General features: G+C 46.8%; 1 protein-coding gene across 1 annotated transcript in view; it reads right to left on the bottom strand.

Annotated features, from left to right (window-relative positions):
- Positions 1-16,659, bottom strand: part of RAB11FIP3 (RAB11 family interacting protein 3) — an 83,012-nt gene that overhangs the window by 1,666 nt on the left and 64,687 nt on the right. The window contains exons 6-13 of the mRNA XM_070955200.1: positions 12,308-12,343; positions 9,974-10,067; positions 9,624-9,727; positions 8,085-8,225; positions 6,754-6,835; positions 5,127-5,264; positions 3,131-3,286; positions 1,063-1,203 (exon numbers count right to left, since the gene is read on the bottom strand). Coding sequence (XP_070811301.1) covers positions 1,063-1,203; positions 3,131-3,286; positions 5,127-5,264; positions 6,754-6,835; positions 8,085-8,225; positions 9,624-9,727; positions 9,974-10,067; positions 12,308-12,343 — 892 coding nt within the window. The remainder of the gene's footprint in view (positions 1-1,062; positions 1,204-3,130; positions 3,287-5,126; positions 5,265-6,753; positions 6,836-8,084; positions 8,226-9,623; positions 9,728-9,973; positions 10,068-12,307; positions 12,344-16,659) is intronic.

Raw genomic sequence — 16,659 nt, 5'->3', positions numbered from 1 at the left:
TTGCCACGCCCACACAGCAACCGGGCAAAGAAACAGTTGCTAAAATTTTTCAATCCCACCCCTGATTACAGCCAAGTCGCTGCAGGACAACTTGCTAAGGGACAATTTAACGATTTGATTTAATTATTTAAAACAAAAAACATTTTAACTTTTGTCATTCACATTTCACTTTGTCCCTACTTTTTGCATCCTTTCTTTAATGAATCTATTCCATTTCTTTAATATTAGTGTAACTCTTGTCCTGCAAGTGAGTTGTCCGTGGCAAGTTGGCCGCAGCAAATCGTCACAGACACCAACAGAACTATGCAATGTTGTGGATTCCTTGTAGAAGAGGACCCCTGTCTCATTAAAGCACCTAGCTCATTAAAGCAGCTGTATCTGTTTCCAGCACTGTATAGCAGCACACCTAGAAAACAATTCCCATCCTGATGGGAAATCAACTTCCTACTATCTCTCATTTGCCTTGCTATGGATTCTAAGCAGGCTTTCAGAACTGAAGTGGTTCTCATGAAACATGGGAAGAAGTACAGCTAAATGTCACCAGATAACTGAAGCTTGTTAGCTCTGAGGCAGCGCTCTCCAAACTTGGCAACTTTTGGACTTCAACTCCCAAGAATTCTCCAGCCAGCATGGCTAGCTGAGAAATTCTGGCAGTTGAAGTCCACAAGTTTTAAAGTTAAAAGCTTTGGAGAGCCTTTCCCCAGCATGGTACTTAAAAATACAAATAGAATGAGCTCCATGCAGAATCTCTCAGGACTATAAAACAAAACAAAACTGTCTGGAGGATTTACACAATCTATGGGATATATCCCTTCATAATAGGCTCACCTAATTCTCCAAAATTAGTGTTATGAGGAACTCGGCTGGATGTTAAAGAAAAAAGGGATCAATTGTTACCTAGTTTGATCAACAAGATCAAGAGAAATCCTCCAAGTGCCTGTCAGAACCGAAGTAGCCCTTTCTAATGTGAATGTGTGGATTCGTCTAAATTGCCTCTCCCAACACCCTCACCTCCCCCTTCATGGTTTGCAGGGAAAGTCCCTGTAAGGTCGGCACATTTACCTCGTCTCTGGAGACCAAGCTGATTTCCGCAGCCAGAGATTCAGAGAAGGAAGCAGAGAAGAGATTCTTGGCACCTTGAATACTGAGGTTGATGATCTGCCCATTCAACTCATCGTTCTGCTCCTTCAAGATTCGGTTGTCCTGTTTGCAAAGAAAAATTGCCCCCTATGGTCACATCAGTTTCGGCTTTAAGCAGGAGACCAAGAGAAGCTGCCTATTGTGGTCTGCCTGCAGCCTGCAGAGCTGGCAGCGGAGTCGGACAGCGATGAGGCTGAGGAAGAACCTGGGCCTGTCCTGGAGGCTGGGGAAGGGCCGGATGAGGGCTCTGTGTCAGAGGCAGAGATGGGGCCAGGGCCATCGGGGAGTGATGTGCAGACTCTGGAGCCTCCAGAGGCTGACAGCAGAGAGGCGGAGGAACAGGAGGAGCCTGTTCCTAGTGCACGCATGAGAAGAGCTGCCAAAAGGCAAGAGCAGCTGAAGCAAAAAGGACTCGGGAATAAAGCCAAGAGATGATTGGCCCCTCCCATAAGGCTTAAAAGACCAGCAACGGCTCTTGGCCTCTTTGCCGGAAAACAACGTTGATAGATTTGTCGGCGTCTTCTGCTTCTGAACTTTTGCCAAGAAAAGCCTTTGGCAGGTTGCCTAATTAGACCAAGGTCGGTGATTAAGGCTGAAGAATTGTGTTATGAAGAATTTGTTTTGAATTAGTTTGAACTATGCTGAGAATGAGTTTAATTCTCAGCTGTTCGAATAAAGTCTGTTTGTTTAGAACTGATTGTGTCTGATAATACCTACTTGGGCCTGGGTCACAACACTGCCTTCCACAGAGGCCGACCACCAAGGGCTCTTTTGACCAAGGTTCTCTCTGCTCGAATCTTTCCCCAAGTCCTCACCCCATGATTGTTTTGTGCATACGCGCATCTGGGCAGTAACCCGGAAGAGGAGCTGCCTAGGGTGCATGCGTGCACCTAAAAATGAACTTCTGGTTTCAGCTACTGAACTTACCGAACTTCTGGTTTCAGCCAGTTAGTCTTCCGGGTTTCTGGCAGCATGTGCTCGCAACAATCAGCTGGCCAGCGCGCATGCTCACGCAGGAAAACGGACGACCAACTCTTCTGGTTTCCAGCACTGCCACATGCAAAAAGGCCAACTGATTGCTGCACGCACATGCGTGCCAGAAACCCAGAAGAGGAACGGGTTATACCACGCATGCCAGGCAACGTGGCTCCGCGTGCCACTTCGGGCATGCGTGCCATAGTTTCGCCATCATGGAAGTAGACTGTTGCCCTTGGAATGTCAAAAGAGCCTTGATGGTACAGTGGTTAATGCACCCTGTTATTAACACAGCTGCCTGCAATTTCTGCTGGTTCGAATCTCTCCAAGGCTCAAGGTTGACTCAGCCTTCCATCCTTTCTAAGGTAGGTGAAATGAGGACCCAGTTTGTGGGGGCAATAAGCTGACTTTGTATAAAAATATACAAAAGAATGAAGGCTATTGCTTAACACATTGTAAGCCGCCCTGAGTCTCCGGAGAAGGGCGGCATATAAATCAAATTAAAAAAAAAAAAATGCCAGGGAAATCAGGAGATTCAGGCAGTTCAAATTAGCATAAAATTATTGCAAGTTTAAGCTCTCTACAGGACTCTAACTGGCGGTTAAGGGAAATGAGTGGACGATAAAAGAGTCATTCCAAGGTGGGGTGGGCTCAGACCTCTTGCGGGTGTGCTGCAGGGACTCATGACTTACGATGCGTTTGACCCCTCCCTCAGGCTCAGCCTGGTCATCTCCTACATGGAATCTTCTTGAGGCTCCAGCTCTCCAGCAACCCATGCTAGCTGGGGAATTCTGGGAGTTGAAGTCCATATATCTTAAAAGTTGGTAAAGTTGAGAAACGCTGCTTTAACCTGATGCCCACACCTCATTTCCCCCAAATACCACAGACTGGGTAACTACCCCACGAAGCTTCAGAGCCCCACACAGCTTCTCTCCATCCCCCACTAGATATCCCCAACAATGCTACCGCCAGCGGAAAGTGCCTCCACCGTCCCATGTCTTAAGATTTCGTCTACCTGCTTGAGCCGCCTGATCTCTTGCTCCAGTTCATTCTCTCGCGTCCGGCTGTTGTATTCCTGCAGGCCGATGCTGCTACTCCGGCCTCTCCGCTGCTCGGCTTCTAGCTTAAAGAGCTGCAGGTGTTCCAGCTGTTTCCTGAGGTCCTCAATCAGCTACAAGACAAGCAAGCAAAATCAAGGCCTGGTGGCGCAGCAGACTAATAGCCTGTTATTATCATTCAGCTGCCTGCAATTACTGCTGGTCCGAATCTCCCCAGGCTCAAGGTTGACTCAGCCTTCCATCCTTTCTAAGGTAGGTAAATTGAGGACCCAGTTTGTGGGGGCAATAAGCTGACTTTGTATAAATATACAAAAGGATGAAGGCTATTGCTTAACGCATTGTAAGCCGCCCTGAATCTCCGGAGAAGGGCGGCATATAAATCAAATCAAATAAATAAAAATAAATAAAAAAGGCCAACGGGCATTTGCAAGCAATTCAAGCAAACAGGTTCATGCTGTTTAAAAAAAAAAAAGTCAGCCAGAAGAAAGCATAGATTGTCCCAGCCGGGCCAGGAGTCTTTTCGCCCTCTCCATGCCATCTTTCCTACAATTTACTGTATTTTTCGGAGTATAAGACGCTCCGGACTATAAGATGCACCTACCTTTTTGTGGGAGGAAAACAAGAAAAAAAAACTGCCTCTGCCTCCCAGCAATTTGCCTCCTTGCAGCAAACAGCCTGCTTTAGTTTCATTTTCAGCATAGCCTGATTAGTACAAGAAAAAAAAATCTGCCTCCCAGCAATTTGCCTCCTTGCAGCAAGCAGCGGAGGCCCACGTGGCAATAAGCAACGGCAATCCCTGCAGCCTGAAACAGCTGTGGGTCGAGAGGCTGCTTGTACTAATCAGGCTGTGCTGAAGCTGAAATGGACTGTTTGCTCGAAGGAGGTAAATTTCTGGGAGGCAGAGGCCAAAGGGTGGGGGCCGGTAGGTGGGCAGGGCTATATTCGATGTATAAGATGCACCCAAATTTTCACCCTCTTTTAGGGTGGAAAAAGTGTGTCTTATACTCCAAAAAAATACAGTAAACTGAACAGCGCCCAGAAGTAGGGCTTCCCTGCCAAGAAACATGTCTTGTTTTCCAAACGCACCCTAGCTCTATTGTCTGCAGCTATCCTGCACTGAAGGAAGACCTACGGTAACACTGCAGATGGATTGTGTGTCTGCAAAGGGGGCGAAAAGATGTCATTAAATAATTGTTGTCAATGGTCCAAATAAATGCAACATCTAAAATATCCTCTGGGCAGAAGGGCAAAATACGACTCGCAGGGAGGAAGAATTCATTTCAGAGTTGCTACACAGTTCTCGTACTGACATCAGTTTGTTTCGTTTCATTTTCTCTTCCATAAAGTTTACAAGTAGTCCTCGACTTACAACAGTTCGTTTAGTGACCGTTCAAAGTTACAACGGCACTGAAAAAAGTGACTTATGACCGTTTTTCACATTTACGACTGTTGCAGCATCCTTGTGCTCATAAAAAATCAAAATTCGGGCACTTGGCAATTGACTCCTATTTATGACGGTTGCAGTGTCCCGGGGTCATGTGATCCCCTTTTGCGACCTTCTGACAAGCAAAAGTCCAGGGGGAAGCCAGATTCACTTAACAACCACGTTACTAACTTAACAACTGCAATGATCCACTTAACCACCGTGGCAAGAAAGGTCGTAAAATAGGACAAAGTTCACTTAACAAACGTTTCACTTAGCAACAGAAATTCTGGGCTCAATTGTGGTCGTACGCCGAGGACTACCTGTACAGATGGCACGATACAATTCAGATCTTGCAGACATTTTATTCTGTTCCTCAAAATCTTCTCTCCGGCTTCCCGACTGCAAAGGAAATCCTGATCTTGAAAACCGTGCAAAAGTTTTCCCATATAGCGAAGTTCCCTTCCGAAACCTCACAAGCGTGTCATGGTCTATCTGAGCCTCTGGGAACCAGCGGAGGCCCTTCTCACCTCTTGCGTGGACTCTTTATCCTTCTGAAACTGGTGTCTCTCATGGTTCAACTTCTCTCCCAGCTTTCTCTTGTCCTCCTGCTCTTCCGTGAGCTGAACGGTGAGATCTTCAATTTCGTCCAACAACTTCTGCTTCTCCTAAAAGAAGAAGAAGAAGGGAGGGGGGAAAAGGAAAACAATGAAACTGGGAAACTTCTAGCAGCTTCATCCCCGGGAGAAAGGCTCAGGTCCCTCAGCTATAAAGCATTAGGTTGGAATGCAAACCAGCTAGGCTTAATCTCACCACTTGACTATACCCAGAGGTGGGCTGCTGGGGGTTTGCAGGGGTTCGGGAGAACCTCAAGCTAAGATTCTGTGCAGTTCGGAGAACCCCCAAATCCCATTCCTGGCTGGCCCCACCCAACCCTCCCCTCCCAGGAGTCCCCACGTGGCCTGTTTTGGATGCAGGTAAGTGCAGGGTGCACGGAGAGGCTCAGGGAGGGCAGAAAATGGGCCTACCAGAGGTTTGGGGACTCCAGAGGGTTTCTGGAGCCTGGGGAGGCCATTGCCCTCCCCGAGGCTCAAGGAAAACCTCCGGAGCCCGGGGAGGGCAAAGACGCCCCCTCCACCATGGTAGAGGACGCTAACTAGGCCACGCCCACCATGGCCACGCCCACCCAGCAAGCGGGCAGAGAACCCCTTGCTAAAATTTTTGAAGCCCACCCCTGACTATATCTGCTGTCTACGGGCAGCAGAACTAGACCAAGAAATGGTGCTAGTCAAGGCCAACATCTGTCCCAGCTGTTGAACAGAAACGGCTGGATTGTGATTTTTGTATGGGGGATTAGAACTCACTGAGACTCAGCAGACTCAGCTAGCTGGTTGGCCACAGAATTGTCCTCCAATCTTCCTTTCCCGTTAAGCAGCTGCCATCTGCTGCCTCTGTTCTTCCCAACGATAAGGACTAGAGAAGAGTCAACGAAGCTTTGCCCCGTGCTGCTGGTTATTGCGAGATAATGAAGGTTTCGTGGAGACCGCCAGTGCCCCATCACAATGTTCTGGGATACTGCAAGGGCTTGCATTTCATCTGGGTTTAATAATATGGGGGAACGTAATTGCCTAATCCCGTGATGGCGAACCCGTGGCACGTGTGCCACAGGTGGCACATGGAGCCATATCTGTGGGCACACAAGCATTGCCGTAGCTCAGCTCCAGCGTGCATGTGCACACCGGCCATCTGATTTTTGGGCCTTCCGGTCCTACTGGAAGTCAGGAAATGGGCCGTTTCCGGCCTCCGGAGGGCCTCCATGGGGTGGGGAAGGCTGTTTTAACCCTCCCCAGGCTCCTAGAAAGCCTCTGGAGCCTGGGGAGGGCGAAAAACGGGCCTACCGGGCCCACAGTGCCATCACGTGCCAAAAGCAGGGGAGCGCAAGTAGGGAGCGCAAGCCTGCGCCGGGTGCATTGAATTATGGGTGTGAACATTCGCGACCCCCCTGCGCTCCCCCCACTTTTGGCACGCGACAGCAAAAAGGTTAGCCATCACTGGCCTAGTCCCTCAATACTTGAAGTAGGGAGGAGGAGGAGAGAGAGAGGAGGAGGAGGAGGAGGAGGAGGAGGAGGAGAAAACTGCCTAGAAGAAAGGACTCACCTCCTCCAGCCTCTCAATATTGGCCTTGAGGCAGGGGACGCAGGACCGAAGTTCTCCGTTTTCATTGTCCAGCTGATGCAACCTGGGCATGTGCATAAACCCAAATGCATGCTTAGAAATCTTATTTATTTATTTAAAACATTTGTATCCCAAAACTTCAGCGGCTACCAATAGAAAATCAAAACCAATTATCTGTGATAAAACGAACGAACAAACAAACAAACAAATAAAACCCGAATTAAAACTGTCAAACCCATAAACAAAAACTTTGCACCAAGTTAAACAGACATCTGTTATGGAGCGTTATCCCAGCTGGCCCTGACAGGGCTGCGTAATGCCACGGACTCTTAATTAATCAACACTATTCAAAAGCTTGCATCAGAAATGCAAAACAAGAGGAAGCGATGCCAGCTTCTTCCTGCTGTTTTTCGTATGGCCTAAACTACAACTCCCAATTGTTATTCTTTGGGGATTTTTTTTCCTGTATTCTGTGCAACTGCAGACTTCTCTGAAAAAAACGGCTCTTTCAGAGCCACAGAGGTGAAGGCAACTGTGCTTCCTTACCAAGCTTCTTTTTTTCTCTTCTTTTGTTCAATTAAAATGTTTTAGCCCAAATCTCCTGTAATCGTTCTCCTAACAGGGCTAGAAATCTAAATATGTCAGGTGCAGAATTTGGCAGCTGTGAATTTAGAGCGAGTTAACACTGTGGAAGAGGGTTCAATACACCGAGTGCAGATATCCCCCTCCTCTCCCCACCTGCCTGTCCCAAATGTTCCTCCAAGTGCACTGAGCAGATACAATTATTATTTTTTTTTAACCTCTGTAATGATTATTTCATTAGCCTCAGGAAATCAGACGTTCAATATTCTCCTGAGATGATACACAAACTGTCAGGGTTCCAAGGAACACCCCCAACGAAAGAAGACTCTGAGATTTGAGTTTCCTCAAAGTTCCATTTTATTAGAGATGTCATATTGGCACATCTGGGGGAACCCGAATCTGAAAGCTTCCAGGTTTTCCCCACCCAAAGGAAAGTCTAAGTCCCTGCCCAGCACCCACATGTCCATCACATGGCCCAATCAATGCACCGTCCCAACTGGAGATGCTTCCCAGTCACACCCCTTCAGGTGCAGGGCAGGATGTCCTTGACTCTCAGAGAAAAGAATGTTATTTTGACTACAGATCTCTCCAGCTCCATACAATCCCCTCTCCCGGTTTCCCACAGTAATAAATGTGGTAGGAGATCAAATGCCCAAAAATGGCTTCCAGGCCTGACACAAACGACAATAATCCAGGGACTCCCATCGCTTCCCTGGACGGATCCAATTTACCGGGCTTGCAGGTTTTCAATCTCAATGCTTTTTTCTCGTTCCATCCTGCTGAGCAGATCTTTCTGTTTCCGGATTTCATCCATCAGAATTTCATCAGATTTCATCTCTTGCTCTTTCAGCTGCTCTTCCAAGGCGTTTGCCCTGTCCGGAAGAAGAGAGGTTTCAAATTTAACGCCACTTACCATCCCATGAGAACAAGAGAGATTTTTCATTTGGATCCACAAAATCTGAGAGTTACACCTGGATTTTCTTGTAGACATTGTGAGGTGATATAGATTGGAGTGGTGCAGCAGCCTGGAGGTAGAGCTCTCGCCTCACAATCAGGAGGCTGTGAGTTCGATCCTAGGTAGAGGCAGAGATTTCTCTCTCTGGGCACACTGAGAATTTATCTGCCGAACTAGATTCCAGATTGGTGACAGGAAGGGCATCTGGCCATTAAAACACTCTGCTAGTTCCATTCAGTTGCCCAGACTCCACCCCGCAAGGGATTATGGGGTCGTTAAAAGAAGATGATGATTATGAGGTGATATAGGTGGCGTACAAGTTTAAGGCGTTTGGTGAGATGGGGCAGCATACAATTTTAATTAATCAGTAAATTGTAGGCGGGGCCACATATCAGGAGTTTGGCAGCCCCTTTTCAGATTAACAGATGTTGTTAAAAGGCACCAACTTTTGTGTTTCATTTCCTCAAGATGCACAGAGGGGTTAAAGCGTTTCAGGTTTTAAACTGGGACTACGGAAGCTGTTAATCTGAAGAAGACTACCAGGCTCTTCTTCCTGTGATGTTGGCTAATCCCAGTCTGCCTTGGCAATTCTAATGACGGCCTGATTTCTATCTCAGAGGAGGTTCAAAACAAGACAATATCTGGCAAAGCTGCACGCCTTCTCTAGAAGATGGCTTTCTCATCCTCTTTATGGTGTACTAAACCAGGGGTCTCCAACCTTGGCAACTTTAAGACTTGTGGACTTCAACTCCCGTAAATCTTTACGCTCATTTGATTCGCCCTGATTTCCCCAGCGCTTGACACGTAGGTTCCATTAGAAAACGTTCTCTTCTCAATTCCCTCTCTTAAATGTGTCTGTTTTTTTAAAAGGCTGACCCCAATTTTTTTTACCGCTTGCCTTGAGCAATAATTAAGTCATTACGCAGCCTAATCCATCAAAGTCCAATTGAGAAAGTACTGTTGAAAATGCAGCGGTGTGAAGAAACAATCCTTATAACAATTGTATCAACCTGCCCAGTGGTGGGTTGCTCCCGGTTCAGTCCGGTTCTATAGAACCAGTAGTAAAACCAGGTGGAGGCCGCCACGACGTCATCATGGGTGATCTGCGTTCCCATTGCAAACCGATAGTAAAAGTAAGTAGAACGCACTCCTGAAACCTGCCCACAAAAAGATGAATTTCTAATCTTCTGGCTGTTCTACAAGCATTTTAAACGAAACCCCTCTCCAAACAAGTCAGCTTCCAAACCCCAGCACAAAATTGGGGCTCTGCTCTTTCCAAACGGACAGTTCCATTTCTCAAGGTATATTTATTTACCTGTGCACCAGCTGAAGGTTTTCTTGCTTTAACCGGCTCTGCTGCTCCCCGTTTGCTGCGGTGTCCTTTTCCAACTCCGTCACTCTTTTCTCTAAGAAGATCACCTGCATCGTGGGCATTGACAAAAAACCCCATCAGTCAATTGCAAAAAGGCAGCTTTACTTGGAACAGCTTACATCCTGCCACGATACCTTTAATGTTCTTAAACAACACCTGCCCGTCCCAGTTCCTCGGGAAAGACTCGAGAGGTGGGTTAAAATGCCAAATTCAGTCCGAGCATCTGGCTGACTGTGTGACCAACCGTAACCAGAATAATAAACACACCCATACACAATCTCCTTCGCACTTACCTTATCAGTGATATCCTCCTCCAGGCACTCAGAGCTCTTCTGGAAAGGTTGCTCTATATTATCCATCGAAAAGCTTCCTGTCTGATGCAGGTGTCTGTAAACAAGATAGAGGGACACAAACCAAAGCATGGCTACCACCATCATAACAAACAATGGGTAACCAGCGCAGGCGTTCAACAATGAAATAATATCATATTTCAAATTCATAGCTTGGCGGCTCCCATCTATTATGACCCTCCAGATTTTTGGTGGTCTTTTCTAAGCAATCCGGTCTGCTTTAAGTTCGCTCTAGAGCAAAAGAACAAATTGATAGAACTTTACCCTTTTAATATTTTTGCTCTTTGGAATATGGGATGATCAAAGTCTCACACTTCTCTTCTTGCACACTCCAAAGCAATAAACTGAAAGGATTCGGGGTAGGTTGAGATGTAGCAAGAGAGTGAAATAGCTCTCCTAGGACCAGCACCAGAAGTTAAACTGGACCTCTACCACGTCACCCAGCTTCTGTGTTGTGGTCCAAAGTCTGCCGTTTTATGGCAGGTCATTTGAGCCAGGCGTTTTATCAGCCGCTAACTAATAACACAATTTACCACTATACAGATGTTCAAGCGATTAAGAACCAAGTTCGGTACAGGTGGTCCTCGACTTGCAACCACAATGGAGGCCGACATTTCTGTCGCTAAGCCAGAGATTTGTGAAGTAAATTTTGCCCCATATTATTATTTATTTACTATTTTATTTTATTAAATTTGTATACCGCTCTTCTCCTGCTGGACTCAGGGCGGTGCACAGCCAAAATAGGGACCTTTTAGGACCTTTCTCGCCACAGCTGTCAAGTGAATGGCTGCCGTTCTCATTCATAATACAGTTGTTAAGTGAATCTGGCTTCCCCATCGCTTGTCAGAAAGTCATAACAGGTGATCCCATGACCCCGGGACACTGCAACCGCCATAATTACATGCTTGTTGTCAAGTGCCTGAATTTTGACCAGGTGACCATGGGGGATGCTGTAATATAGGGGTGAAATGCTCCCGGTTTGGACCGGATCGCCTGATCCGGTAGTGATGGTGTCGGGTGGTTCGGAGAACTGGTAGCAAAAATCCCTTCCCCCCCCATGTCCCCCCATTTTTTCTACAACCTCTTCGGCCGAAGAGGTTGTAGAAAAAATGCTTTTAAAAGCCTCTGACGATCCCAGCTGAGTTGCCTGATCGTCAGAGGCTTTTAAAAGCTTTTTTTTTTTTTTGCAACCTCTTCGGCTGAAGAGGTTGTAGAAAAAATGGTTTTAAAAGTTAAAAAAAAAAAAGTTGGCCACGCCCACCCAGTCCATTACACCCCCCCACCAAGCCACGCCCACAGAACCGATAGTAACAAATTTTACATTTCACCACTGCTGTAATGGTCTTAAGTGTGAAATGTGGCCATAAATCGCATTTTTCAGTGCCGTGGTAACTGAACGGTCATTAAATGAACTGTTGTAAGTTGAGGGCTACCTGTATCCCACGTCATTCCCCCAGCAAAACCTCGCCCATCCCTATTTTTTATTTTCTTTGGAGATATTTTTTTTACCTCCTAATCCAGCCCTCAAAACTTGGGATTTTTTTTCTAGGAGGGGTTCTCCCTTCCATGCATTCACACAAAAACGTAAAGGTTCCCCTCGCACGTATGCGCTAGTCGTTCCCGACTCTAGGGGGCAGTGCTCATCTCCGTTTCAAAGCAAAAGAGCCAGCGCTGTCCAAAGACTTCTCTGTGGTCATGTGGCCAGCATGACTCCATGCCAAAGGTGCACGGAACGCTGTTACCTTCCCACCAAAGGTAGTCTCTATTTTTCTACTTGCATTTTTTACGTGCTTTCGAACTGCTAGGTTGGCAGAAGCTGGGACAAGTAACGGGAGCTCTCACCCCGTTACGCGGCACTAGGGATTCAAACCGCTGAACTGCCGACCTTTCGAGCGACAAACTCAGCGTCTCAGCCACTGAGCCACCGTGTCCCCATACGACACATGCATTCACACAAACGTAGGGCTAATTAGCTTCTAAGCCCAAAGGGGGTTGGTCAGATGCTGACACTTATATTATCCATCCAATTTCAAAGAAGAAGAATCCTGAGGGCAGGGCACTAACTGGCTGAAGCATCTGCTTCTCCGCCAGGGAAAGACGAATGGCTCTCTCCTTTGGAGATCTTTATTGATCAGAGAAAGAAACGATCCCACGACATTCCTGGAGATTGGAAATAACAATTCATCCCTCTCCCTCCCCCCCATGAGAAGAAACTGCCCAAGGAAAGCTGGATCCCTTCAAAACAAAGAAAAAGGAAGGAAAGAAACACCATCCTACCTTGCTACCTTTTTGCTGGAGAGTCTCTTATTCGGGCTGTGGAAACAAACAACAGGAAAACTAAGTCAGGAAAGCTGACACCAAACGAGCCACGGTGAAACAGGAAGCAAGCAAAGACAGAGCCGTATCCTTTACAATTTGCAGCACAGCACACAAACATACCACTCCCACGTTGCATGCATCGCCCTTCCCTTCGTCTCAGCCCTCCGGCCATGCCGACCTTTGGAAGTCCCTCCCAAGGGCGCTTTCCTTAGAGAAGCATCACAATTGACCCTCTCTGGAACCTGTAGACCAGTTTCTTCTTCAACTCCCAGAATTCCCCAGCCAGCAAAGTTGTTTTTTTTTTCCTGGCTCAGGGCGAGACCTCTCTTTGAGTGGCCTGCCAAGGAGGCAATAATCCAGGTATTTCGTTGGAAGAAGACAAAGCAAGGTTTCACCGAACGTGAAACCATCGGCCAACAGGTTATAAAATTGCTCCCCGGGCTAATAATAATAATATTATTAATGTTTTCCTACATTAAAATGCAGAGGCGTCACCCTGCCAACAAAAGTGCGTATAGTCAAGATGATGGTTTTCCCAGTTGCAATGTATGGCTGTGAAAGTTGGACCATAAGGAAGGCTAAGTGCCAAAGAATGGAGGCCTCTGAACTCTGGTGCTGGAGAAGACTCCTGCAAGTCCCTTGGACTGCAAGGCGATCCAACCGGTCAGTCCTAGAGGAGATCAATCCTGACTGCTCTTTAGAAGTCCAGATCCTGAAGAGGAAACTCAAATACTTTGGCCACCTAATGAGAAGGAAGGACTCCCTGGAGAAGAGCCTAATGCTGGGAACGATTGAGGGCAAAAGAAGAAGAGGACGGCAGAGAATGAGCTGGATGGAGTCACTGAAGCAGTCGGCGTGAACTTAAATGGACTCCAGAGGATGGTAGAGGACAGGAAGGCCTGGAGGAACGTTGTCCATGGGTTCGCGATGGGTCGGACACGACTTCATGACTAACAACAACAGTTTTTCCTTCATCTTCTGCGCTTCATCAAACATCACATTTTGTTCTTTCAGGGATATTCCAAACAACCACACTCGCAATACACATAAAGGTATGTTTTCCTGTGAAATACCATCAAAGTAAATTGCAAATATGAATGTTCACCATAAATTGATGGCTGGAAATTAAGCAGTAAGGAAAAGGGTTCCAGAGATATGTCTTGTAGGAGCTGGGCTACCATCAAGAGTGCCAACAGCCTTGGCATTTACTCTTTATTCGGCATAGCCTTCCCTCAACTTGAGGTCCTTCTAGATCAGTGTTTCTCAACCTTGGTAGCTTGAAGATGGGTGGACTTCAACTCACAGAATCCCCCAGCCAGCGCTGCTGGCTGGGGGATTCTGGGAGTTGAAGTCCACCCATTTTCAAGCTACCAAGGTTGAAAAAAACTGTTCTAGATGTTCTGGTCCATCAGAAGAGGCCTTGTTGGGAAGCGACCACCTCCAGCAAATAATTCCCTCAAGGACATGAGGAACCATCACTCAAAAATAAAGACGGGAAACATTTTGCAGATTAAAGAACTTCCCCATCAGTCTTCATCAGCAAAGGCTCCACTCCAAAGCTTCCAAAATTACAAAATTCTCACCTGACCCTCTCCCTCCACCAGCAACCAAGCTACACCATGCAGGGTAGTCCTTGACTTACAAACGTTTGTTTAACGACAGTTTGAAGTTAAAACAGCACTGAAAAAAGTGATTTGTGACCGATCCTCGCGCTTATGACCGTCACAGCATCCCCATGGTCACGTGATCAACATTCAGGCGCCTCCTAACTGGCATGTTTTTACAATTATTATGAGGTCCTGCGATCACCATTTGCGACCTCCCCAGACGGTTTCCGACGAGCAAAAGTCAATGAGGAAAGCCGGATTCACTCAACAACTTGCAGTGATGGGCTTAACGGCTGTGAAAAATGGTCATAAAATCAAGGCACGACTCAATTAGCAATGGGAATGCTGGTCAACTGTGGTCATAAGTCAAAGACTACCTGTAAATGAATCTGGACACTAAACCTGACTTTTCATAGCCTTCCAAATAAATTGCCTCCTCAGGGGACTGCCCCATTCTGCTGAATAAGATAGGGCAGCCCTAAATTTTAGTCCCTATGAATTCTGGTAATGCAGAGAAGGGGCCCCAGTGGTGGGATTCACATTTTTTTACTACCGGTTCTGTGGGCGTGGCTTGGTGGGCGTGGCACTGGGTGTGGTGTGGCTTGGTGGGCGTGGCAGGGGAAAGTTACTGCAAAATCCCCATTTCCTCCCAATCAGCTGGGACTCGATGGGGGAAGGGCCAACCAGAGGTGGTATTTACCGGTTCTCCGAACACTACTCAAAACTTCAGCAACTTCTCCAGAACTGGTCAGAACCTGCTGAATAGCACCTCTGAGGCAGGGGTGAAATCCAGCAGGTTCTGACAGGTTCTGGAGAACTGGTAGTGGAAATATTGAGTAGTTCGGAGAACTGGCAAATACCACCTCTGGCTGGCCCCAGAGTGGGGAGGGAATGGAGATTTTGCAGTATCCTTCCCTTGGAGTGGGGCAGAAATGGAGATTTTGCAATATCCTTCCCCCAGGAGTGCGGAGGGAATGGAGATTTTGCAGTATCCTTCCCCTGCCATGCCCACCAAACCAAACCACGCCCGCCTAGCCACGCCCACAGAACCGGTAGTAAAAAAAAATTGGATTTCACCACTGCTCTGAGGGCCCCCATCCTATGATGGTAGACTTTCATTGGTTGACAACCACTCATGAGGTAGCGGTCCTCATTTTTTGTAACCAGCTGGCACGTTCCTCTTCTTTCCGCTTCCACCTCTGCTCCGTGTAGATCACAAACCGCAAGTTAAGGAGGAATTAAGCATCGCATCCACATTAGGACCACAGGGAACCATGCAAAGAGAAAGCTGTAGAGCAGAACACACAAACACACACAAAGCATTCCCACCAGCAATGTCCTTGCTTTAAGCTTAAATAACCATCAAAGAGGTTTTCTGGGTTTGAAGGAAGGAAGGCCATTTCTAGAAGCACTGACGGCGTTATCTGTCATTAAAACGATCGGGATCAGACCAGGTGCATTCTCCACAAGCAATAATGGTCCCTGTTATTGAGAAACTCGTGTGTCCTTTTAGAGGACGCTGGTGGTATATCCCACCCGAGAGAATAATGGATCCAAAATATTGTAGAAAGCAAGAGAAGGAACATGTAAATCAGGGGTGTCAAAACTCAAGGCCCGCGGGGGGCTAGATCCGGCCCACGGGGTGCTTAGACCTGTCCCGCAGGGCCCGCCCTGGAAACAGCGAAGGACCGGCCCGCGGTGCCTCTGCCAGCAAAAGCGGAGCCCGGGCAGGCTGCCGGCGGCCTCCCCAAGCTCTGTTTTTGCTGGCAGAGGGCTGCAGGAGTCCTTCGCGGCCGAAAACAGAGCCTCGACGAGTGACATCGAGCTGGCCATGCCCCCCCAGCCATGCCCCCCCACAACCCTGATGCGGCCCTCAATGAAATTGAGTTTGACACCCCTGATGTAAATGAAGATTTTTTTTCCAAAAAAGTTTTTTTTATATTATATTTTATATTTCTGATAAACATATTTAGATGTACAGTCATTTATCCATCATTTTTCATTAGTCTTATCTTTTAACTTTCATTTTTAATTTTTAATTGTTCGGGGCTGCTCTTTTACCATTTACCCTTCTTTATTTTGCCACAACTTTTCTTCTTCTCTTCCTTCCTCTATCTCTTCCTACTTTCTTCGTTCTTCCTGTCCTTCTCTTTCCTACTTCCCCTTCCCTTCCCCCACTCCTCTCTTCTTTCCCCCTTCTAACCCTCTCTCCTACTCCTCTTTCCCCTCCCTTTTCTTCCTCTCCTTTTCCCTTTCTTCTCTCTCTCCCTCTCCCCTCCTCTCTTCTCCCTTTCTCTCTCTCTACTCCTTTCCCTCTCTCATTGTTTCCCTTTTCAATTCAATCTAGAATGGTATTCGAGCAGCCCCGATTTTCTATTTATCTCTATTCTCATTTCTATTTCTTATTTATTTAATAATTACATCTATTTCATCACTTGTGTACATTTTTATAATAATCTCACTTTTTCCCTCCCCCTCCCCTTTCTCCCTTTACCTAGGCATCATCTGGGTTTCTGTTCTTCTAATTATTTTCTCCCATCTTTTCCCTATCTATTTTATCTCCATACCCTTATTCATATTTCCTATCTAACCAATCATAAAATTTATCCCAGGTCTTGAAATACATCTGTTAGGATATGGTTTGAGCCTAACAGTTGTCCAGGCAATATAAGTATACTGGAACTTTAATCTGTAAATGTATTA

Source organism: Pituophis catenifer, unplaced genomic scaffold (assembly GCF_029215685.1).
Source record: "Pituophis catenifer annectens isolate HBS135680 unplaced genomic scaffold, rPitCat1.0.hap2 SCAF_16, whole genome shotgun sequence".
In the NCBI taxonomy this organism is placed as follows: Eukaryota; Metazoa; Chordata; class Lepidosauria; order Squamata; family Colubridae; genus Pituophis; species Pituophis catenifer.
Note: the sequence above shows the minus strand (reverse complement) of the source record. Positions and strands in the feature narration are given on the sequence as shown.